Source organism: Blennius ocellaris, assembly GCF_963422515.1.
Source record: "Blennius ocellaris genome assembly, chromosome: 16".
NCBI lineage: Eukaryota > Metazoa > Chordata > Actinopteri > Blenniiformes > Blenniidae > Blennius > Blennius ocellaris.
In genome coordinates this window covers 3,931,664-3,955,978 of record NC_137665.1, presented here as the reverse complement: position 1 = coordinate 3,955,978, position 24,315 = coordinate 3,931,664, and the positions used below count along the sequence as shown (strand labels likewise).

The 24,315-nt window shown below is 45.0% G+C and overlaps 1 protein-coding gene and 1 long non-coding RNA gene across 2 annotated transcripts; one reads left to right on the top strand and one right to left on the bottom strand.

Moving 5' to 3' along the window:
* LOC308141475 lies at positions 1–9,739 on the bottom strand. The gene is made up of 3 exons (XR_013936976.1): positions 9,680–9,739; positions 6,836–6,932; positions 1–542 (listed from the first exon to the last, which is right to left on the bottom strand). It is a non-coding gene; the product is annotated as an uncharacterized lncRNA (long non-coding RNA).
* col1a1a (collagen, type I, alpha 1a) lies at positions 3,342–22,015 on the top strand. Its single transcript, XM_080511652.1, has 49 exons — positions 3,342–3,587; positions 5,550–5,741; positions 6,000–6,016; positions 6,148–6,183; positions 7,130–7,222; positions 8,744–8,812; positions 8,904–8,948; positions 9,567–9,620; positions 9,705–9,758; positions 9,847–9,900; positions 10,013–10,066; positions 10,159–10,212; positions 10,801–10,845; positions 10,962–11,015; positions 11,107–11,151; positions 11,250–11,303; positions 11,742–11,840; positions 11,931–11,975; positions 12,169–12,267; positions 12,469–12,522; positions 12,630–12,737; positions 13,236–13,289; positions 13,386–13,484; positions 13,574–13,627; positions 13,715–13,813; positions 13,917–13,970; positions 14,089–14,142; positions 14,235–14,342; positions 14,443–14,487; positions 15,133–15,231; positions 15,335–15,442; positions 15,532–15,693; positions 16,118–16,171; positions 16,275–16,382; positions 16,518–16,571; positions 16,940–16,993; positions 17,087–17,248; positions 17,392–17,499; positions 17,590–17,697; positions 17,783–17,836; positions 18,126–18,233; positions 18,331–18,384; positions 18,476–18,583; positions 18,683–18,736; positions 18,836–18,943; positions 19,056–19,335; positions 19,490–19,680; positions 19,801–20,043; positions 20,246–22,015. The coding sequence occupies exons 1-49, from the start codon at positions 3,506–3,508 to the stop codon at positions 20,390–20,392; spliced, it is 4,338 nt and encodes a 1,445-aa protein (XP_080367778.1). The 5' UTR covers positions 3,342–3,505; the 3' UTR covers positions 20,393–22,015.
* The last annotated feature ends 2,300 nt before the right edge of the window (positions 22,016–24,315 follow it).

The following is a 24,315-nucleotide window of genomic DNA, read 5'->3' as shown; positions in this document are numbered from 1 at the left end:
TTCAGGGGATCAGATGATTGCTTTATTGTTTGCATTAAGAAATACCACAGTACTGGTACTACTACAGCTGGATACTTTCTCTAGTGCAACACAAAACTTGAAATCTTGACTTCATAAACTTGAGCTACTGCTCGCCCAAACTACACTGACATCAGTACGACAGCAGTCGGGTGAGTCGGAAGAACCACGTTGTGAAAATATCATCAGACTTTCCAGAAATTTTCTTTAAATGAGGGTCAAGGTTTGTTTTTTTTTTCCTTTTGCTTGTTTGTTTGTTTGTTTATTTCATCAGAGGCATTGGAACAAAAGCTTATATGTGTATTTCTGTGACAATGTGAACCTGATCTCGAGCTGGAGGTCGAATCAGGGAATGATGAGGTGGCGCTTTCCTTCCTCTCTTCTTCTTTTCTGCCTCTTTTTCTGCCTGACGGACAGAGCGCATTCCATCTCTTCCCTGTTAAAAAAAAAAAAAAAAGAGGGAGAGGGAGAGAGAGAGGAAAAAAAGAAAAGAACAAGCAGACACATGGATAATGTGAAGGTATCTGTAGTGTGTGTGTGTCAGAGAGAGAGAGAGAGCGAGAGAGAGAGAGAGAGAGGAGGAGTGAATTAGAGGCTTGCTTGGCCAGCTTCAGACTCTGCAACGTGTCTGCTGCTGGAGGATCAGATGGCAGAAAGCTGCTGCTGCGCGTCTCGCTGCAGCTCATCTGCCCCATAATGTCTGCCTTTCTGCTTAATTACAGCTCACCTGCAGCCGGGCCGGCGCTGCACTTTTGCATGGGGGGGGGGGGTGCCAGTTGGGGGGTGTGGTGCTGGTGGAGGTGGAGGTGGAGGTGGGGGTGGGGGTGCACAAGAAGATCACCCCATATAAACCTTTATTTGGACTCGAGGTGGGGAGGTTAAAAAAAAAAAAAATGTGGCTGCCTTAAAAGGGGTTTTATTATTTAGAGCCAATAACAATCATGGCGTCTGCAAACCCCACAATTGTGCAGGTTTTTAAAAACAGAGGCCCGGAGCAGCCACTCATCACCCACAAAAAAAAAAAATATATATATATATATATATATAATAAAAAGCCTTAACATCTGGTTCGCTCATAAGTCTTTTTTTTTCTTTCTTTTTACATTCAGCAACTTCACACTCAGCGAGGTATCCATCTGTGTGTCCGTCTGCTTGTATTTTAATGCAAAACAATCACATCTATGCACCAGGAAGTGAGAGGGGCTGTGTATAATCGTCAAGTTCAGTTTTCTCGGTCAAGACAAAGTAGACCGAAATATTGCACGTTGGTGGAGTTTGTTTTGTTTCCACACTGATTTTCTTCCATTTTAAACCAAACAGTAGGAACTGCTTTTGCGATTATATTGGTCGTGGCTTTTCTTCCTGCGCTCATGAAGACTTCAAACTGCAGCGTCAATTCCTAAATAAACGACACCAAACTACAACATTGAGCGAACGGTGGATCGATCACAACGGCTCAGGAGGTCATTTTGTGGATATGTCGTCGTCTGAACCCCCGAGCTCAAGAAACAAGACTGACCATCAACCAAAATGAGCTTTTAAATGAATTCTATGATATCTATGGACTTTTTGTCTCCTAATACATTGTCTCCTAATGCTCCTGTGTGATGTCGGACAATACCAGTGTGCACACAGTGCAAAATGGCGAGTCAGCCAATCACAGTAGAGAATCATTCAGGGCGACCCCGGCATCTCTCGCAAGAATGAATTTGCTGAGATCCACTTTACAGGCTGATGCTTATATCTTGAATTAGACCATCATGTCAGTGAAATATTCTGTTTAGACTGTCATGTCTACCAGTGGACACAAACTTGAAAGAAATTACATTTAATGCTTGTCATACCAGAGTGTTTATCCTATTGAAAAATATTGTTTTTGTACAAAAGTCAATGAAAAACATTTGAGATCCTAACTTTTTCTGCGTAGGTCATAATAAGAGCATAATGACCGATATGATAAAATAACACTTTTCAAGCTTTTCAGCTGCTTCACACCACAGTCTCCGAAGTGTCCGCATCCTACTTCTATCGCGAGTTTTATTTGAGGTTGTGTTGCATTGGTTGGGATCCAATTTTAATGTCACCCCCATTTAAACATTCTGGTGTTGTTTTAATTTCCTCCTAATCCTAAATTGCATCTGAAACAAAGTCCCAGAGATTCCCCTCAAACACGAATGCAAAGAGAGTCGTGATGTGATAAAAGTCCGCAGTCCAAGAACTGTCAGATGCAAGTTAGATGGATTAAAGGTGTAAAAAAAAAAAAAAAGCAAGAAAATAGAATGACATATTTTCATAGACACTGTCAAATTGAATTGGCACCTGATCTTTGGGGCTGGTTGTGCACTAAGAAAATGATTAATCCTTTAGATGAAATGGGAATAAGAACCAAGAAAGCTTTTCATTTGAAATAGATGTGAGAAGATGGAGCTTTTGAGACAAACTTCAGCTTGTCCGTTACTAAAATGTAGAAGTGGATTGGGCCTGTGTCTAATAAACCAATGTTATCAAGCTGATATGCATTTTTATTGTTTAACGATCTATACTACATATGTCCATTTGTGCTGATGATTTGCTGAATCTGTAGAATAATGTGACTACTGACACGTCAAGTCATATTTCTCAATGGTTTATATATATGTATATATATATATATATATATACATATAAACTGGCCCTCGGTGTAAGATAACTGAACTGACCTCCTACAATCTCAGATAAACACTTGCACTTTTCAGGATATGTTAACAGCCAAGACTTTTAAAACTAAAACAACTGTGGCAGAGCTCCAGCTAGAAGCTGATAAGGCCTCCGTAAAGCAGAACAAACATACCAAAAGTGGACTTAAAGACTGACAGACTTGAAACAGAGAGGCCCTGCAGCTAAACGCAGCTGAAATCGAAGGTAATCAGGAAGTCGACCAAATAAAATTGAGATAAAGCCAGACTCGGTTGCAGAAGGAGATCCTCTTCCGACCCTCCGATGCTCCTCTGGATCAGGTTTCCAGCTGCTCAGCCGCCCCCTCCTCCTTCTTCTTCTTCTTCTTCTTCTTCTCCTCCTCTCCTGTAGTCCTCTGATCCAAACTCCAACCCTTCTGCTGTGGAATTATGGAAGGAGGGACCTGCTGTTTTTTCCTCTTCTTTCTCCCTTTTGCTTAGTTTTTTTTTTTTCTTCCCTTCTTTGAAGGAGGCGTCCATTCTTGTCTTCCCTAAACGTGAGCAGCAGCAGCCGGGTAATGAGGGTGCGTCCCCCCCCCACCCCCCAGTTCCCCAGTACCTCCCAGTTCTTCAGACTCCCATATAAAAACCCTCATGGAAAGTGAGTGTAGGCAGTAGGGAGTTTTCTGCTGGGGTCAGGAGGACTGTGAACATACGAGCGGATCCTGCCCCAAACCCCCGTGTATGAGTGGAGTCTAGCAGAAAGAAAAAAAACATCCCCAGCTTTTTTTTTTCTTGCCTCAAAGAGTCTACATGTCTAGTGGCCTCTAGACATGTTCAGCTTTGTGGATTTGCGGCTGGCGCTGCTGCTCAGCGCAGCGGCGCTCCTGGTCAGGGCGCAGGGCGAGGACGACAGTAAGTTTCATCACTGTTTACTGGAGCTTCTCAACTTTTTTTTTTTTTTTTTTTTTCTCCTCCTTCTTCAACTGGCGTTTGACTGGTGGATTGGATCTGTGTGGCTGGACGGCCGCTGAGACAGGCAGAGAGGAGGCGCGAGGGGGAAAATACACAGTTTAAACTAGAAATAACTTTAAATGCAGCCGTCATCTTTTCAGACAGATAGACAGATAGACAGATAGATAGATAGATAAATAGATAGATAGATAGATAGATAGAGCAGCTTGGAGTTCATTGAGTACATTGTGTGCGTTGGCATCTGAGGAAGGCCTCCTTCTCTCTCCCTCTCCTTGTGTCACTCTACATCTCTCTTGCCCTCCGCCTCCCCACTATGCATGCAGGCAAGTTGCTGCAGGTTTTCAAGGGCTTTCCTCTAAAGCGAGGCTTTTCAGCAGTGAGTAGCAGAAAATGCACCGATTCAAAGCAATGCTCTCGGAAAAAAAAAAAAGAAAAAAAATCCTCTAAATCCTGGTTTTTGGTTTGATGCGCTTACTGCGCCGCTGCAGGTTTTCAACGCTTTCGGTCTCAGAAAGCTGGCCTGGTTTGGCGTCCAAAGCCTCTTACAGGCCTGAATGATGTGGCAGAGAAACTCACGGCCCGAGGCCAAGTGTTGAGCAGGACAGGTGAGGCGGAGGGAGGAAAGCAAGGCAGGGGGGGGGAAGGAGGCGAGCAGCAGGCGCAGTCTTGTCTGCCGGGAACATTTGACCCCTGAGCAGGCGGCTCAGGTGAGTGGAAGGGGAAGGGGGGGGGGGGGGGCGGACTATGGAGGACAGGCGAATTCACCGTCCGTCCTCCGAAAAAAGACAAAGAAAGAGCAGCTCTGCCCTGGAAACTGAGAACTGAGGAGTTGGAAATGCAACTTTTCCAGATGTTCCTCCTCCTCGTCTGGAAAGGACTCAGCTGTCTGTCCGCTTGCCTGTCTGTCTGTCTGTCTGCCCCCAAGCAGATGTGCGTTGAACCCCTCCTCCTCCCGAACGGTCTCACAGCGCCACCTAGAGGCCCGCCTCTGCACCTGCAGACACATCTGGCCGCCACGTCCCCTCTGCAATCTCGTTGTTCCGCCTCCTCCTCTTCTTCTCTTTGGTTTCACTCCTTTTCCTTTTTTTTTTTTTTTTGGTTTCCCCTAATTACAAACACATGTGGAGTGTTTCCACCGGCTGCTGCCAAGCTGACAGTCTGCAGCTCTGCTGCTGATTTTCCCCTCTGAGCTCAGCACTCTGGCACGCTGCAAGATTTATAAGCCCCTCTAAAAGGAGCACCCTTTTTTTGGTTTAGATTCTGCTGAGAAGTACACGGCGGCAGCAGAGACATGATGCAGATCAACGTGGAAAATGACACTTTGGGTTTACGCCGAAGGGAAATTAAATCACTTTGGGACATGTTTGCGCAACGTCTCTACTGCGTGACCTGTATCCAGGCGCAGCACGGCGGCGCCCTCCCCGTTACCTTTGACCTTTTGTGGTCTGATTCTGAGGCCTCCATTTCCTGCCTTACTCTACACGAAGCAGCCCTGCTTGATTTGTGTCACTGCATTAACTCATTTCTTCTCTTCCCAGCTGTGGTTTTTTTTTTGGGGTGGGGGGAGGTTTTGCACTTATGCGTCATTTTCTAAAGCACATTTTGACATGTTAAAAGCAGTGTTAAAAAAACAACAAGATTTGGGCCTGAATAAATCACATTTGTTACAAAACATACTTGATTATGTCGCTTTAGAATGGAAATGCAACTTCAAATATTTTTTAGAATTAGCTGGTAAATTATTATAGAGGTGAAGGTTAAAACACATTTTTAAGTGCTTTCTTTTTTCTTCACAATTATTTGTTTCCTGCCGAGATCCAGGCCTTTTCTGTGTCGCCAATGTGAGCTAGCGAGCCCGTCACCTCTGACCTCTGACCTCTCGCTCTCTGCCGCCCCCTACAGAAACAGGTCCAAGCTGCACCATGGACGGCCAGGTGTTTGCTGACCGGGACGTGTGGAAACCAGAGCCATGCCAGATCTGCGTGTGCGACAGCGGCACCGTGATGTGCGACGAGGTCATCTGCGAAGACACCACTGACTGCCCCAACCCCGTCATCCCCCATGACGAGTGCTGCCCCATCTGCCCCGACGACGGTACGCCAGTGGCAGCGTTAAAATCCCCCCCCCCCACCCCACCCTTTCAATCGCATCCCCCTCTTCACTCCTTTCTTCACCTGTTTCACATCTATGTAATTAAACATAAACTCTTTGAACCTTTGGCCCTACGATGAGACATTCTCACCCTCGTGTGCTGAATATATCATTTATTTTGCTTGGTTTCCTTGAGGATATATTTGTATATATATATATAATTTATACATATTTTTTTGTGTGTTTCCATGCTCTCTGCAGGATTCCAGAGCCCAGAGGTAAATATTTACCTTTTGTTTCTCTCATACACCGAAATAATTTGCATCAAGAAAATATTGTTCTATTTTATGAGATTAGATACATAAATAATGATGACATGATTTAATTTTTTTTCACCCTCAATTCAAAGGGACCCAAGGGACCACGTGGACCTAAGGGAGAACAGGTAGGTTCACGTTTCTTTCTTTGTTTTACTTTTGGAGTTTGTTTTGATTTGTGTTCGGCGTCTGTCGGTCCGAGCAATCCTGGCCTGTTCACGTTGTACCGACAGAGCGACAGGGACGTGTCTTTGAGTAATGCAGGCTGCAGATCACGTCGTTTAATGAATGTAGGAACACTCAGACTTTCTGTGGGAATACTGTATGATCCAGTGTAACTCGTAACTGAGTAACTGTCGTGATCACAAGATTTCTCATGGGTCAGAAAATGCAAGAACCATCATACGGCTTGTTTTTTTGGGTGGGTAGTGCGATTACATTGTTACACTTGTGAATTAGGTCAGTGTCTCACAATAGAATGGAAACATGCAGAGATCAGATTCTGTTGATTTCATTGTAAAAATCCCAAGCACCTTAAACCTGGTACATGTATGCATAAAGTTAAGATAATGTTGTTTTACCTCAGGAATTAAGACTGCATTGCAATAAAATGGTTGACCTTGACTTGAGTGTGAATTCGATGCAGAAACATGCTGTTGCATCAATAATGCTTGTCATCAGATATTTTGAGTTATATTCCAGCTGATGTACTTTTCACGTTTATCTCTAGGTGGATGATGTGTGATTCTAAATGTGCAGGTAGTTCCCCAGTTGTCTCACCTTGTATACCCCGTCACATGACCACTGCCTGTCCAATCCCAGCTGAGAATGGTCACTCTCATTAGGAAGGAAGCTGCAGCTTATCCGCTCAACACGTCTGTCATAAAAAAGACACAAACGGAACAGAAACATGTTCATGTCGTCACATAACAACAGTCCAGGCACTGGTGTGACATCGAATCTTGAATTTTGTGAATTGCCTTTATGCATCAGAGCATATCGAGGGGTTGAGAGCCAGGTCGATTATTTGTTTTGACTCTTAAAGCTGACCCCGTGTCCTCTCTTCATCTACAGGGTCCTGCAGGCCCCCCTGGTAACGACGGTATCCCAGGCCAGCCTGGATTCCCCGGACCTCCTGGCCCCCCTGGACCCCCTGGCCTCGGTGGAGTAAGTCGACTTACTTTTGTGTCATTTTGTTGTGTCCGACTATGTTCAAGATCAAAGTGGTTGGCCAGGAGCCAATCGCAGCAAGCGACAGGTCACATGACTCACGCATGTGGCTCATTTAATGAAGACATGGGTGAAATTTGCTGACGTCAGCAACCGCACGCTCTTCGTCTCGGAGGTTCAGACACATATAAAAGCTAAAAGCAGCTTGTATCCCAGCTCAGTTTTGTTCCGTTTTGTTGTCCGATCACTCAGAGCCCCTTGTATGCACTTATCTTCCTGTAATCTTCAAAACCTGACCTGTATGAGTCAGAATAAATAATAATTGAGACTAAATATCTTGTATTAGCAAGTCAGAAATACCTAAACATCAATGGAAAATCCTCAAAATAAGCTATTTATTTATAGATTAGTGTTTGTTTTATTCAAAGAAGCTTGTTGTTTACATCCAAACCCCAAAATAAACATTTTCTTGCATGTTATTTGGTCTATTTATATCCATGCAGTGGTACAGATTTAAAGATAATGTATTTTTAGGGAGGATTTTTTATTGATTTGTAGCCATGCTAATTCAGGCTAAATTAAGCTGCAGCTAACATGACAGTTATACATCCAGTTTACAGTTCTTTTAACTTTTTTCCAGTGATTTTATGACGTTAACATAAGAGTTTCTTTGCTGAGCTCACATTCTCAGCTTAATTATGTTATCCCAGAAACCGTCTAACTTACATCGCTACACAGAACACATCAGAATTTAATTCAACATGCTATGCATCAGTTTCCCTTCAACTTCCACTTTTACATTGCAAAGTATTCTATTGCCTTATAATACTTTGGATATTAAATCAATATTGGCACTTTTCCCAACATACCTTTACCTAACATGGATATTTTCTTTCAACTCGCTATCAAAGAATGTTAAGAAACACTATAATATGAGGGAATGTTAAGTACACTATGATTTAAAACCAAATTTTGTATCACAATATGGATGTGCAAAAAACACCTTCCATTTAGATCTCTGATGTAAAAATAGATTTTTGCTATTTGAGGTTCAGCTTTTTATACAAACTTCCATCACAAAATAATAATCAAATATTCCCCACTTCATTAAAAAAAAATTACATTTAAATAATAATATTTAAATGTATTTAATAAGCTCACAACCTTCTGTTTAAACATGTTTAAAATGTGATTCTCATTCAAAGTGGACTTCAATGTTGAACTGTAAGGAGTCGAGCATGCGTCACAACAGAGGATTCAATTATAAAAGTCAAACTGTTTTATTTACATGTTTAGTTTTTAATAGTATATTATTGGATTTTCATTTTCTTGAGGATGCCTCTGTGTAAATCTTTGACACTTTGATTATGATTTCATGAGTCAAGACTGGTTCAGTGTTATAATAAAAAAGTCAAAAGGCGTAGTTTTCCAAATTCACACGTAGTTTTGTTTCAGAAAGAAGTGTAATACTATTTTCTTCTTTAATTAACACTTTTATTTCTTATTTCTTTTCCCCAGAACTTCTCCCCTCAGATGTCCCATGGCTATGATGACAAATCCCCCGCCATGCCCGTTCCTGGACCCATGGTAGGTCACACAGATGGCACGCGGATAAATAGTTATTCTTTCTGTAATCGTCAAGTGATGCAGCATCTGACCTGATGTCTGTCTTGATTAGGGCCCAATGGGACCCCGTGGACCCCCTGGAGCTCCTGGATCCAGCGTGAGTACATCATTCACTTAATTCAAAATGTGTCTGGTCTGATAACATGTCCAATTCTTTTTTTTTATACTCAAAAAAACTTCAGAATCTTTTCTTTTGGTATAAATATTACAACAAACCCTAAAATTATGAGCCCAGTAGCTCAGGGAACCGTTGTGTGTGTGTGTGTGTTTTTTTTTAATGTTGTTGTTGTTTTTAAATCAATTGCACAAACCTGGTAACTTTGCACTTTTCTCACAAACAAATGAATAAGGAAAAACGTGAGAAGTTGCGCTGTATTTGGGTTTCAGCCTTAACAAAGTATAACTAGAGTACTAAACTCTCTACATTAAGTTTTAATATGAAGAAATGGTATCCGTTCAGGCTAAAAGGTTGCACTTGAACTCGATATGTTAGCATTTAGCAACATTTTGCATTCTGCTTTTCCCAAAGCTGCTGCATTTATTTCACTGTGTTTGTTTTCATGTAACCCTGCTGATCAACTTATAGCTATGCACCGCAATTTATGTAAACACTGATGTGGTGTGCAAATTGGTCAAACATCTTATATGTTACAAATTGATGTCATCATATATGTTGTAGTGATTGTGTGTTTATGCCCCACCCCCACCCTCACAGGGACCTCAGGGATTCACTGGACCCCATGGTGAGCCTGGTGAGGCTGGAGCTGCTGTGAGTATAAAGGACGAGGAAGCAGATTTGCCCCTTGCCTTGCCTACGACCGCTCTCACCTTGAATGTGTCTTCCTCTCTGTAGGGTCCCATGGGTCCTCGTGGCCCCGCCGGTCCCCCTGGAAAGAACGGAGAGGATGTAAGCGATTTTGAAACAATTCCACATATTCACTATATCAGTCTGTATTCCAAACAACGCCTGAACCCTGTGCCTTTCTTGCTTTCAGGGTGAGTCTGGCAAACCTGGACGCGGTGGTGAGCGTGGACCTTCCGGACCACAGGTGAGTTAAATGTGCAAGACATCTCCTTCTTTTATAAGTTTCATTTAAAAACCAAATATCCTCAAGCTGCGATTGTTTATTCTGTGCTTTTTTCTTTTTTTTTTTCCTTCAGGGAGCTCGTGGCTTCCCAGGAACCCCTGGACTGCCCGGCATCAAGGGACACAGAGTGAGTCCCACCCCATCGATCCGTCCAGCTCCGATTCACCGACTGTAGCATCTCTGGATCTTCATCTTTGCGTGTCTGCTCTTCTCTTTTAGGGATTCAGCGGTCTGGATGGTGCTAAGGGAGACAGTGGCCCTGCTGGACCCAAGGTGACTGCCTCCGTTATGTCAAGCCGGTGTCGAAACATGAATTCTGTCATAGTGCAGAAGGAGCTATACTAGTAGCGGACAAGGTATCGTAATGGCCGTTAAAGAAGAAGCCAGGATATTATGAGTCTTGAATGTTGGGGAACCTGGGTTTGAATCCCAATGGCGACTGTCAGAACTTTTGTCTCCAGTTGAGTTTGCTTGCTAACGTGACCCCTAAGACTCCTGAGCAGCTTAGTAGGCCAGTAACCAAGTACCACCGTACTCACCACCGTAGTTTCCATCATGATACAATGATAGAGGAACGATTTCCCCCTCCCAACTCATTGCTACATTACCCACAATGCAACCTGGAGCATACTTGCAGAAGTTCACAGGTTTGAATCCCACTGCTAACAGACTGTGGGCATCACCAAGCCCCCAATATGGCTCCCAGTACAAATACTTCACTGAAGTCTTTAGTGAGCTTTCATATGCCCTTATCATGAGCCATGCCAGTAGTTGGTTTCCTCGTGTCGAGCCACTTCAGGTGACCTCAATATATTGTCTTTCAGCTTTAATCATCTTGTGCTCTCATTTCTATTCTTTCAGGGAGAGGCTGGAGCCTCCGGTGAGAACGGAACCCCCGGTGCTATGGTGAGTGAAACACGCTTCACTTCGGCTCTACGTACAGAAGCTCACCACCTCGGATGTCCTTCGTCCGTCCAGCCGGCGTCACATTAAAATTAACGCTGTTTTTTTGTCTTCCTCAGGGACCTCGTGGTCTGCCTGGTGAGAGAGGCCGTGCTGGTGCAACTGGAGCTGCTGTGAGTCCACACAGATGAGCCTGCATCTTTTTTTAAAGACTGTTTCAACTTTCAGATCAACCAAACATATTTGTTTGTTTGTGCGTTGCAGGGCGCTCGTGGTAACGATGGTGCTGCCGGTGCTGCTGGACCTCCTGTAAGTCGGCTTAAAATTCTGAAATCTCCAGCTTTTGACATGCGTCGCTAATGTTAGCATCAATCATCTGAATCTTTTTTTTTTTCTTTTGCCCTCAGGGTCCCACTGGCCCCGCTGGACCTCCCGGATTCCCTGGTGGCCCTGGATCCAAGGTATGATCCAAACATCCACGCTATCATTCAGTATTTCCAGCCTGTCTTCATTTTCCATGATAATAATCTCCACATTACTTTTGGTCGCACCACGAGAATACTCACTTTAAAATGGTTTGACTCGATTGGGATAAAAAAAATAGGGGAAATACATCTCGACTTTCACTTCCATGAGTCTATACTCAAGTATACCACTAGTTTTATAGCATAACAATATGAATATCTTGTGTGGAAACGCTATCTTTTAGGATGTTAGTCTTTACGGGTCCAGTGAATGTGGATCCACAGCACTGACAATAAACAACATTTAAAATTAGTTTCTGTGAGGATATTGGACATAAAAAACTTTATCGTTTTCCATTTTATTCCTGATTATATTGTGACGGGAACGTCCCACGTCTCCTTCATTAAGATTTCTTGTGTCTCGCCTCTATCCAGGGAGACGCCGGAGCCCAGGGAACTCGTGGAGCCGAGGGCCCCGCTGGAGCCCGTGGTGAGCCTGGAAACCCCGGACCTGCTGGTGCTGCCGGACCCTCCGTGAGTAGAACTGAAGCCATTTTAGTGTCTTTGTCAAGAAGCGACTGCCGCCACCGAGCTGTCTGATGGACTCTTCTTCCTCACCTGTAGGGAAACCCTGGTATTGACGGAGCCTCCGGAGCTAAGGGACTTCCCGTGAGTATTTTCCTCATCAGATTTACTCCCCGAATATATGAAGGGTTTGATTTCTTTTGTGGCTCGAAGTGACGATCCAGTGTCAAACGACAGAGGGCCGACGCTTTATGGCCACGATGCAGTACAGATAATAGCCTCCCCGACAGCGGCAGTGAGACGTGATTTAATTGTTGCCCTGTGCTGCCCCCTGCAGGGTGCTGCCGGAGCTGCTGGAGCTCCTGGCTTCCCTGGACCCCGTGGACCCCCTGGACCCCAGGGTGCTGCTGGTGCCGCTGGAGCCAAGGGAAACACTGTGAGTGAAGCTTTAAAGAAACGTACAGAAATCTATTCTGGGAACATATTCATTCATGATTTCAAAAAAAAAAAAGATTCAGATCTACTTGTTCTAAACACTTGATTTCTTTATGAAAACTCACATCTTTTTTGCTGGTTTTTTGCTGATAATCCTTTTAATTGTTTTTTGGGTTTTTTTTTTTTTTTTTTTGTTCTACAGGGTGACGTTGGTGCCCCCGGAGCCAAGGGAGAGCATGGTGCTAAGGGAGAGGCTGTAAGTTCACCACAGACCACAACAGACCAATACACCCCGGATGCTCTTGTGCTGTTGTTCAAGTGTGTATTCTTATGGCCTCCAATGTGTGTGTGTGTTCCCTCCAGGGTGCCCCAGGATCTCTGGGACAGCCAGGACCCCACGGTGAGGAGGGCAAGAGAGGAGCCAGAGGAGAGCCCGGTGCTGCAGGAGGTCGTGGAGCCCCAGGAGAGCGTGTAAGCATTTACACATATTATTTCACATTTCATATCATACTCTGATGCAGGTTAACATCATATGTGACAAAAAGGATCCTTGGACCTTGAAATCTCCACAGAGATGGCGTTGCACTTTAGATTTCACAGCGACTTTCTGTGCAGTTCTACACTTCACATCTAATTTATATCGAGTGGATGCAAATGTTTTGCTCGTTTTAAACTTTACCTGCCATGATACTTGCACATGCACAATTTCTAGGCAATATATATTAGCTTGAAGAACTCTAGTGCCCCCAAAGGCCAATAAAAGGTAGCGCACCATAGTGACTGATCTCCTCAAACACTGCTGCACACTGCAGCTGTTGCATCTCATGTCACTACAGTGGGGGGGGGTGTAGTAAAAGTGTGCAATTAATGCAAACAAATGTCATGTGTTAGCAAACGGTTTAGGCCATTTTTTTATTTTCAGATAACAGGCTTCCATAATGTAAAACTAAACACTACATTTGCCTCTAGGGTGGGCCCGGCGGTCGCGGTTTCCCTGGTTCTGATGGTCCTGCTGGAGCGAGAGTAAGTTAAGCACACGCCAGTGTGTCCTTTCATTGGCTGCTTGACACGGCATCTTTCCGTTGGATTGACTGTCCACCGCCTTCCTCCGCATCACAGGGCGCCACTGGTGAGCGCGGTGTCCCCGGAGCAGTTGGAGCCAAGGGTTCCACTGGCGAGCCTGGCCGCACTGGCGAGTCTGGTCTTCCCGGAGCTAAAGTGAGTCGCCCCTCTGGACGAGATGAAGGTATCCGCAGCATCGTTTTTTCCCCCCCCGCACAGCCTGACCGCTCACCTTTGTTCTGCAGGGTATGACTGGTAGCCCCGGCAGCCCCGGACCCGATGGCAAGATCGGACCTGCTGTGAGTTCATGTCCACTGCCAATCATCTCAATATGATCAGATTCTGTTTTCCGTTTCAATAAATCCCAAATCAATCTTGCCTACCAGGGAGCCCCCGGACAAGATGGCCGCCCCGGACCCCCTGGCCAAGTTGGAGCTAGAGGCCAGCCCGGAGTCATGGGATTCCCCGGACCCAAGGGAGCTGCTGTGGGTGAACTTCTGACCGCTCCGAAGCGACTTTGATCCAGTGAACAATACGGATTATCCTGACGAGTGGGTCTGTGTGTTCTTTCCCTTCGTCTGACTGCAGGGTGATGCTGGAAAGTCTGGCGAGCGAGGAGTCATGGGACCCACTGGCCCCAATGTAAGTTCCCCGCACTGTGTCATTTTTAATTTAACTATTTGAGTCTGTATATAAACTATAACTTGGTGTAAATATATATATATAATATATTTAATTCATTTATTTATTTTTAACCCAGGGTGCCCCTGGAAAAGATGGTGAAGTTGGTGCTCAGGGTCCCACTGGACCTGCTGTAAGTAAACGTCACAGGCCACACGCACACGCTGGTAACACACAGGTAATGTAATGTTTCTGCTTTGACGCCGAATCTCTGTGAATATTTAGGGACCTTCTGGCGAGAGGGGAGAACAGGGAGCTGCTGGTGGTCCTGGATTCCAGGGTCTGCCTGGACCCCAGGGAGCTGCTGGTGAGAGTGGCAAGCCCGGAGAGCAGGTACTGACTGAGATACGACTGCACCTGCATACTCAGATCAGACTTACTATAATAAATAAGTAAAAGTGCCTCCTGATTTAACTCTTGTCTTTCTGTTTAGGGTCTGCCTGGTGATGTTGGAGGCCCCGGACCTGCTGGTTCTAGAGTAAGTACCGAATGACCAAATACTATACAGAGAAAAATATGATGTGTTTCGCACAAAAGCATTAACATCATATAAAAGGGTTGCATTAGAAAAGCATCACATTTTCCCAATTAGAGAACTCCATTGATGCATTTATCTTAAAAAAAAAGTGCAAAACTGATACTTGACCATGAGCACTGTGCACAGACATCTGGTGTGTATTTAAACATACACCCAACTAGTCCATTAAGTCATATTTGGTGCAGTTTTTTGTAAATAACACACTGCATTGTCTTATAATAATAATCCATTATGCTTAGGCGAGATTTAGGAGTTTTTTTATACAATATCCTTAACTGAAAAATTGTGATTTTGGTCAGTTTGATGCCACTTTGCAGGAGATGTAATTGTTTTATCATTCCCATGCAATGCTATAGCTTAATACTAACTCATATGAAACGATCTTTTACAACCTTCGGGTTAAAAATGCCAGTTTTCTCATATTACCTATGAAGGTGAACATCTCTAAATCCGATAGCCTGGTGATGCTAATGCTAGTGTCAGCAAACTCACTTGCCACATTTCGGCCAACTTTGTGCCACACTTTCCAACGTGCCGAAACCCTCCCTCTGACCTACCCGATTCTCTGTCGCCTCTTCCTCGCAGGGCGACCGTGGATTCCCCGGCGAGCGCGGTGCCCCCGGTGCTGTTGGACCCGCTGGTGCCCGTGGAAGCCCCGGATCTGCTGGAAACGAGGGTGCCAAGGTAAACCTTCCCTATAAGACGACACGAATAAATTAACATTTGATCTTCTTGTTGCTTGGGTGTGCTACCGTTATGTGAATTATTCTTACCTCGTCTTACTCAGGGAGATGCTGGATCCCCCGGAGCTCCCGGTGCTCAGGGTCCTCCTGGACTGCAGGGAATGCCTGGTGAGCGTGGTTCCGCCGGTCTTCCAGGACTGAGAGGAGACAGAGTAAGTCACCACAACAATATTTCCAGTCACCAAGACACAAAACATGCATCAGCCTACCCTTACTGATGCACATGTTCCTGAAACTCCAGGGTGACCAAGGAGCAAAGGGAAGCGATGGAGCTCCTGGCAAAGATGGCGGCCGTGGTTTGACTGGACCCATTGGTCTTCCTGGATCCGCCGGATCTCCTGGAGACAAGGGAGAGCCTGGTGCCCCTGGAACTGGCGGACCTGCTGGAGCCCGCGGAGCCCCTGTAAGTATAATATTGACTGTTGAGCCTCTTGTTGTCTTCAGGTCAGTTTGACTTGTTTTTGAAGGTTAACATGACCTAATTGTTTTCTCATTTCCATATAACTACATGAAAATTACTCAAATTGTTCACTGATGTGCAATTCAGATAGATTTTCTGAATTCTGTTTATCTTCACATATTCCTGTCAGTGATACTCAAACAACTTCTGTGCCTCCGATCATAACCATAGCAACTATAACACTAAAATCCTTTGAAAACTTAAAGGGACTCATATTTAGACGAGGTATATCATACTGTCTAACACACACACACACAAAAAGGGGAATCAAGCAGTCAGAAAGGTTGATTTGCCCCAGGAGGACAAAAGTTTTGTTCTCGGCGATCTCGGTTCGTAATCCATTCAAGCCTGTGGAACTCTTCCACAGGGTGAGCGTGGAGAGGCTGGACCACCTGGACCTGCCGGATTCGCCGGACCCCCTGTAAGTCCTTTCGCCAAGAACATTCCTCCGGCTCGTAGAATTTCAGGCCCAAGTTCCCTGTGAAGTTGATCGATCTTTCTTTCGCCACACCGTTCAACTCCAGGGTGGCGATGGACAGCCTGGTGCTAAAGGAGAGGCTGGAGATAATGGTGGAAAGGGAGACGCTGGTCCTCCTGGCCCCGCTGGACCTACTGGTGCTCCTGGACCTCAGGTTTGTAAACACATCCCATCATATTGTGGAGGAAAAAAATTCAATAAAAGTATATTAAAAAAAAAAGTGATTATAGTTATATTTCTTACCACTGGTTGTTTCATGTTGACTAACACTAACTTTTGTCTTTTCTAGGGCCCACTTGGAAATTCTGGCCCCAAGGGAGCTCGTGGAGCTGCTGGACCTCCTGTGAGTTTACACTCTTTTGGTCCTTTTTGAATCATTCATACACACATTCCAAACGTCTTCCTCTCTACCATGTCACCACGAAAGTGGGACAACAAAACTGGAGATGCGAAATAAAAACCATGGCCCTTCAATGTTGGTGTAAAGCTGGGGCAAGAGAAAGAGCACCGTTGCTTGGAAGAAGAAATCCAAAAGCTTAAAGACATTAAAGTCTTTCACCTAAATTAACACAAATGGAACAAATGCATATTTTCATTTAAGACCTATTTTTGAAATCCAAGAAACTTTCCTCTTTGATTCTCACTATTCATGCTCGTTCGATACAGACCTTGACTCGGTTTAGTTCAATAATGTATTTCTCTTTCTGCCAGGGTGCAACTGGTTTCCCTGGTGCTGCTGGCAGAGTTGGACCCCCTGGCCCTGCTGTGAGTCTTCTTGTGGTTTTTTTTTTTCTTCTCATGCAAACTAAGAAATCCTCTGTATTTTTTTTAAATGTGCCCCTTTTTACTACCCTGCAGGGAAACTCTGGACCCGCCGGACCCTCTGGACCCGCTGGCAAAGAGGGACCCAAAGGAAACCGTGGTGAGACCGGACCTGCTGGTCGCCCTGGTGAGGTTGGATCCGCTGGAGCCCCTGGACCATCCGGAGAGAAGGGTAGCCCCGGTGCCGAAGGTTCTTCCGTAAGTTATCTTATTCCCTGACGTGGATACCAAGACTTGAGGGAATTGGTTCTGACAGCACATATTACATGTTGGCTGTGGATCTTCTACCTTGTCATCTCTGCCCTTTTTTCCTGTCTGAATCTCTCTGCTGCCCCCTACAGGGTAGTTCCGGTCTGCCTGGACCTCAGGGTATTGGTGGACAGCGTGGTATTGTTGGTCTGCCCGGACAAAGAGGAGAGAGAGGTTTCCCTGGCATGCCTGGACCTTCCGTAAGTCTCCCTCCGACACTCAACATTGATTCCAACACTTAGATGCCCAGTAAAAATGGCCTTGACTGACCATATCTGCATCGCCCACAGGGAGAGATTGGAAAGGCTGGTTCTTCTGGACCTGGAGGTGAGCGTGGACCACCTGGACCCATGGGACCCTCTGGTCTGGCCGGACCCGCTGGTGAGCCTGGACGTGAGGTATGGACCGACAATCTAAGCTGCACATAAGTTTGGGGGGGGGTTTTTTTGTTTGTTTGTTAATATGTGCACGTTTGTATTTTAGGGAAGCCCCGGTAACGAGGGATCTCAAGGTCGTGATGGAGCCGCTGGACCCAAGGTGAGTTCATCTGTAACTGAGCAAAACACCGGAGTCTTTGTGTATTTCCAGTTTTTTATCTCCGGATTCAAAGTCAACCTGACATTCAAACTTTGCTTCGGTCTTTACTTCATAAAAAGTTAGGTTATTTCACCTGAAATGACAAGCGATTGCTAACTAAAACAATGTTTTAATTCGACATATACTTTATTTTAATATGCCAGCCATATTACTCTCAGATTTAGAAACCTACGTTAGTCTCTGCAGGGGTTGAGTGGAGTGATAAACTAATTTTATGACTGTATTTTAGGGAGACCGTGGAGAGACCGGCGCCTCTGGAGGACCTGGTGCCCCCGGACCCCCTGGTGCCCCTGGACCCGTTGGACCCGCTGGAAAGACTGGTGACCGTGGAGAGTCTGTGAGTAGCGTTGCTTTTGTTGCCTTGAACTTTTCATTTCAATATATATACCAAAACATTATTGCTGAGTAAAATTGCTCATTCCTCTACGTTCCAGGGATCTGCTGGCGCCGCTGGCCCTGCTGGCCCTGCTGGACCTCGTGGCCCTTCTGTAAGTACAATTGATGAACACCTGCCGTGCAGAAAATAGCGGGGAAAGGAAGGTAAAACTGATTAATTTATCCTTCTCTTCCTACAACCAGGGAATTGCTGGCGCTCGTGGAGACAAAGGAGAGAGCGGCGAGGCTGGAGAGAGAGGCATGAAGGGACACAGAGGATTCACTGGCATGCAGGGACCTCCTGGACCCTCTGTATGTTGCTATGCTCTAGAGCCAACACATACTGCATTTAAACGTTGCACAGCACAGGAAGAACCCTTCTAATACCGCTTCCTCCATGTGACTTCATAGGGATCGTCTGGTGAGTCCGGACCTGCTGGTTCCGCTGGACCTGCTGGACCAAGAGTGAGTTGACGTCACACAACCTTCGAATATCGTCTATAATATTTGCAGGTTTTATTCATAGATATTGACATTTGGATTTTTCCTCTTGGATATGTTTAGGGCCCATCTGGATCTGCTGGTGCTCCTGGTAAAGATGGTATGAGTGGTCTGCCTGGACCCACTGGACCTCCTGGACCTCGTGGACGCTCTGGAGAGATGGGACCCGCTGTAAGATTGATAATACACCCACCGGCCACAACACCGGTACCATGCAGTCTCTGGCAGAAATGAGCTCACCAACTATATCTCTTCTCTTCCTGTCCCTCTTCCGTGCATTTAGGGTCCTGCTGGACCTCCCGGACCTCCTGGAGCCCCTGGTGCCCCTGGTGGTGGATTCGACCTTGGCTTCATCTCCCAGCCACAGGAGAAGGCCCCCGATCCCTTCCGCATGTTCCGCGCTGATGATGCTAGCGTTCTCCGTGATCGCGACATGGAGGTTGACAGCACCCTGAAGAGCCTCAGCCAGCAGATCGAGCAGATCCGCAGCCCCGACGGAACCCGCAAGAACCCTGCCAGAACCTGCCGCGACCTCAAGATGTGCCACCCTGACTGGAAGAGCGGTGAGCATTCTCATTCGGGGTGGGGGAAACGGCAGGGGCCATACATTTGTCTATTTAAAACCTGATAAAGAGGTTGATGGGAGAAAAGTCAATTTTGGTTTGGGAAAATTCTGGGTGTTTGGACTTTTCTGACCTTGGTCCTGTGGTCCCCCAGGCGAGTACTGGATTGACCCCGACCAGGGCTGCGCTCAGGACGCCATCAAGGTCTACTGTAACATGGAGACCGGAGAGACCTGCGTGTCTCCAGTCCAGAGCGAGGTTGCAAAGAAGAACCGGTACATCAGCAAGAACATCAAGGAGAAGAAGCACGTCTGGTTCGGCGAGAGCATGACCGATGGCTTCCAGGTAAAAAAAAACATATTTGAAACATCCCTATCCACAGCACCTATTGTTCCTCCTCTTTGTCCTCCTCGGCCCTCAGAGTGTCAGTGAGTAATTCCTGCGCCATTTTGTTCTCCCACACAGTTCGAGTACGGCAGCGAGGGCTCTCAGCCCGAGGATGTCAACATCCAGATGACCTTCCTGCGTCTCATGTCCACTGAGGCGTCCCAGAACATCACCTACCACTGCAAGAACAGCGTCGCCTACATGGACGCTGCTGCCGGTAACCTCAAGAAGTCCCTCCTGCTCCAGGGCTCCAACGAGATCGAGATCAGAGCCGAGGGCAACAGCCGCTTCACCTACAGCGTCCTGGAGGATGGATGCACGGTGAGGACACTTTCTTCTTCTTCTAATATCACATAGATACAAATAATTAAGCGGGTCTAAATGTGACAAGGTGATCATGCTACTTATACTAAAGGGAGAGCTTTTTTTACTCGGGTAACAAAGATACGTAGAACTTGAAGAGGCTTATGTGAGGCATTCTGACAACTTTCCTAAATCCTCTATCTGTTTCTGTCTTCTCCAGTCACACACCGGAACATGGGGCAAGACAGTCATCGATTACAAGACATCAAAAACATCTCGCCTGCCCATCATTGATATCGCTCCTATGGATGTTGGTGCTCCAGACCAAGAGTTCGGCCTTGAAGTTGGACCTGTCTGTTTCTTGTAAAAAGAGAAATCTGGACTTGAAATTGTTGTTGAGTGTGAGTGCGTGCGTGTGTGTTTATTTTTTCTAGCAGTCATCTCTCTCTTAAAACAAAAAAAACAATCCCCCCCACCAAAACATTCTTCTAATGCCAGTTTTCTGAAAAACCCAAAAAAATTCCGATTCCTCGCTCCTGATTCTACAAGTTTCCATTTGGCCGTTGTTCTGATGGTCCATTTTGCCTAAAAACCTGCACTTCAACAAGAACAAGATGGCGGTGGTGTGGTGACACCTGCATCATCGTGTTTGGGACCACTACTTTTTCCATTTTTTTTTTTTTTTTGTTTCTGACTCTTGTTTTTTTTTTTTTTGTTTGCTTTTTGCCATCACCAACACCAAGGATCCTGTAGAGAAGACATTTTGTTTCACTGGCAACAAGAAAATAATATATGCCTCTGTAAAGTGTAAAAAAAAAAAAAAATTAACTCCCCCCTCTTCATCCAGCCAAACCTCTCTGGAGTTTACAAAACCTACAAAAACACACAGGTGACTTTTGTGTTTTGATACACCTCTGCGGTGAGAGGAATGAAAGGACAGTCCCATCAGACAGAACCCAGTTGCTTTGTACCACGTTTCAGGTGTTGATGAATAAACGGTGAAACTGACAGCCATGTTTGTCTTTGTTGTTCCGCCCCCATCCCCCCCCCCTTCCACCTCCACCTCATCCGCTTGACGCAGTAGCTGTTGTTGATTTGTTTGTTGTTGTGGTTGCGTTCTTGTTTGTTCCTTTCTATCTACATCGCTACTTTGTTTGGTTGTTTTTTTTTTGTTTTTTCCTGAAGAAAAGTCACATTAAAATCACCAGCAGAGAAATGTGGGTTTAAATTTCTTTTCTTTTTGCAAGACGGGGAAAAAAAAAAAAAAAAAAATCCTATGGCTACCTCAGAAAAGCAAGGAATTCCAGCCAGTGTGTTTTTGAAGTGAAGCCTGCAGTGGTCGCTGGGTGTCGGCGGGGTAGTTGAAGTTTTACTTTATCAGAAGGAGAAATCGCCTAAGATTCAAGGTGCTATTGTTCGAGGTGTCCCGGATGTGCAGTTTGACTATACTGTTCTGTTGTGTCACAGTCACTCCGGCATGTACGGGACCTTCTTGGTGCTAAAAAGAAACTACAGTTTGTTTGTTTTTCTCTTGGTGTCCAGACTGAAACAAACGCCTTCCTCTATTTCCATTCTTGGCCATTGTTGGCAGTCAAACTCCCTGTCATCAAATTCCAGTGAAAAGTGAATCTTAACCCCCCCCCACCCCCATTTTATTATTTTGAACCTTCATCTTTTCTGTGATCCAAATTCTTCATCGTCATCCCTTCATACACATATCTGTTGTAGTTTGTTTCTTGTTTTGTTTTTTTTTCACTGTGCAATGAGTAAATAACAACAACAATTAGAGCTATAGATTTTTTTTTTCTTTTTGAGAAAAAAAAAGCACAAAAAGAGAGCCATCAGCAGAGAGTTTGTGAGAGAAGGCAGACAGACAAACCCATGGGGAAAAAAACACCACAAGGATCTGTACCTATTTTGTATATGTATAATAAATTGAGATGTTTTTAATTATTTTGAATGCTGAAATAAAGCATGTTAAGTGGTCTGACATTGCATTCTGCCTAATTCCCTGACTGACTCCCTGATTGCTGAAACTTGAAGATTAAAGTTTTTTGTTTACTTTTTAACTTTAAAAAAAACAACAAACTTTAAACTAAAGACTTAACAAAAATGCTGGAAATGTTTCCTTTTTATGATCTCGAGGCCAATACATACAGCTTGTGTACAAAAAGATAGTAGATTCGTCAACAGGAATTCACCTTCCTGTCTTGCTTTTTTTTTTTTTTTTAGATCGATATTAAACCTCTTTCCTACTCTTTGCTGCTTTATCCTGCATATTTAGCTGCATATTCTGTGTTTCAGAGGTGAGGAAATGGAAAAGTAAGAGAGCGGCCTACCTCTCAGTCAGTGGAGTCGTCATCGTTCAAGAGATGCTGGTTTCTCTATTAAATCCAATGTGAAAAATAACCTCCAGGATCCATCAAAACAACAAATGCCGGATTGACAATCCACTTAAGCGTGATCACGGTGTAATCCCCCCCTCCCAAAAAAAATTTTTTGTTTTTAATTATCCACAGCCAGAGAGAGAGAGAGAGAGAGAGAGACCCTCTGCACAGCTCAAACTGCAGGACGGAGGAGAACTGGACCTGCTCCGGCCTCAGCCTGCTTGGCATCAGCTTGGCTTCACAAAGACACTGATTGTCTCACCTTGAGGGAGGCAGCTGCCACAAGAAGAGTGGATAGGTTTGCATTCCCACTGGGAATCTGGATTATTTCTGAAAGAATCCGGGCCCTTATTTGAGGCCAGGGCCGAGGAATGCCAACCTCTCTGGTTTCAGACGACAGAGGGGGCTCTGTTTCGCAGAGAGGAAGCCCCTCGTCAGGCCAGTGCGACTTCACACCGAGGGTCAACATCAGAGGGATGCAGATGAAGATGGAGGCGCAGACACATGCAGCAAATGAAGATTAAGGCTGGGCGGGTACTTTCATGTGAGTCTTGACAGTGTGACGTCGCTTTAAAAGATGACGTAAAATAAAAAAGAATTTTAAAAATCACTGAGTAAGGAAGACAAGTGGTTCATCGAACCTTTTACTGACATTTGACAAAGATAGTCCTCTCAAAACATGTACAGAAAATAATCCCTTCTGATTCCACCAAAATCTATTCCAGAGAAATATAGTATGTAAAAACAACGGTGAAGACATTAAATAAAATGTGTGATCAAGTATTACTAGTTACATTGCTTGATTTGCACTCAATTGAAAGTGAACACTGTACATATGAATCAGATGGCAAATAAACAAAAAACTGCAAAACGTAGTCAGAAATGTGTCTATGAAAGGGTTTCAGGTCCTCCTCTTTACGCCATCAAACTATCAACCAGAGGACTGACAATCTTTGAGACTTTTGCCCTGATCAGCCTGTCTGTTCAATTCAACTCAATTCAACTTTGCCTCTATAGCACCAAATACCACGCAGTCATTTCAACGTAGTTTAACAGAGAAAAACCCCAAACGTTCACATAAGAAACCTGTAGAACCAGACTCAGACTGCTTTACCCCCAAATATTAACAAACACCCCCCCCCCCGATTGATCCTAGGATGAAGTCTTTCTGAATGGAGTTTGCATGTTTTCCCTGAGCCCGGATTTAATCTGACAGACCAAAATCATGGATTTGCGGTTAATTGGCAACTCCAAAGTTGCCGGTACGTGTGCCGGACTCTCTCTGTGTGTATTTGCCCTGTGATGAACTGGTGACCTCGACTCAACTTTTGTCACCTGGAACTGACTTCAGTGTCCAGTTCCATAAGTCTGAGTCAAATGGAGGTTGAATGGATGGATGTCAATATGTCTCTGAACTCTATCTTCTAGATTCCAACCCCCCCCTGCAGGAGGGTGATTTGGACCACAGTGGTGGAACTGTACAAGAGAAAATCCTGGAGATGTTGGCCAAGCATAACCGTGAACCGAGAGCGACACCTGGTGGGGAAAAAGCTAAACTGCTACTGTGTGTGCGTGTGCGTGCGTGCGTGCTTGCGTGCGTGTGTGTGTGTGTGTGTGTGTGTGTGTGAGTGTCCTAAGACTGCTAAAGAGGTAGAAAAGCACCACATACAAACACAGACCATTCACCAGTTATGTGTGTGCAATCTGGCCTCTTTAAGTTCCAACTCAAGTTAACTCAATTCCGTCTGGACACAAAGTCCAGACTATCATTGATCCGAATTAACCTCCTTCAGCCGACCACGGGACGTCGTTCCAGAATTAATCCTACAGTGAATTTTGTTTTTGTGCTGAGGACTGAAGAAATGTTTTTAAAATGCGTGATGGTGCTGCGTCACACACACTA

Excerpts from the sequence above, each read along its gene's own strand:
- col1a1a (XM_080511652.1), top strand. The coding sequence starts at position 3,506 with ATGTTCAGCTTTGTGGATTTGCGGCTGGCGCTGCTGCTCAGCGCAGCG. Across the intron at positions 11,304-11,741 it reads CTGGTGGCCCTGGATCCAAG|GGAGACGCCGGAGCCCAGGG; the intron begins GTATGATCCAAA and ends GCCTCTATCCAG. Across the intron at positions 18,385-18,475 it reads CTGGACCTCGTGGCCCTTCT|GGAATTGCTGGCGCTCGTGG; the intron begins GTAAGTACAATT and ends TCCTACAACCAG.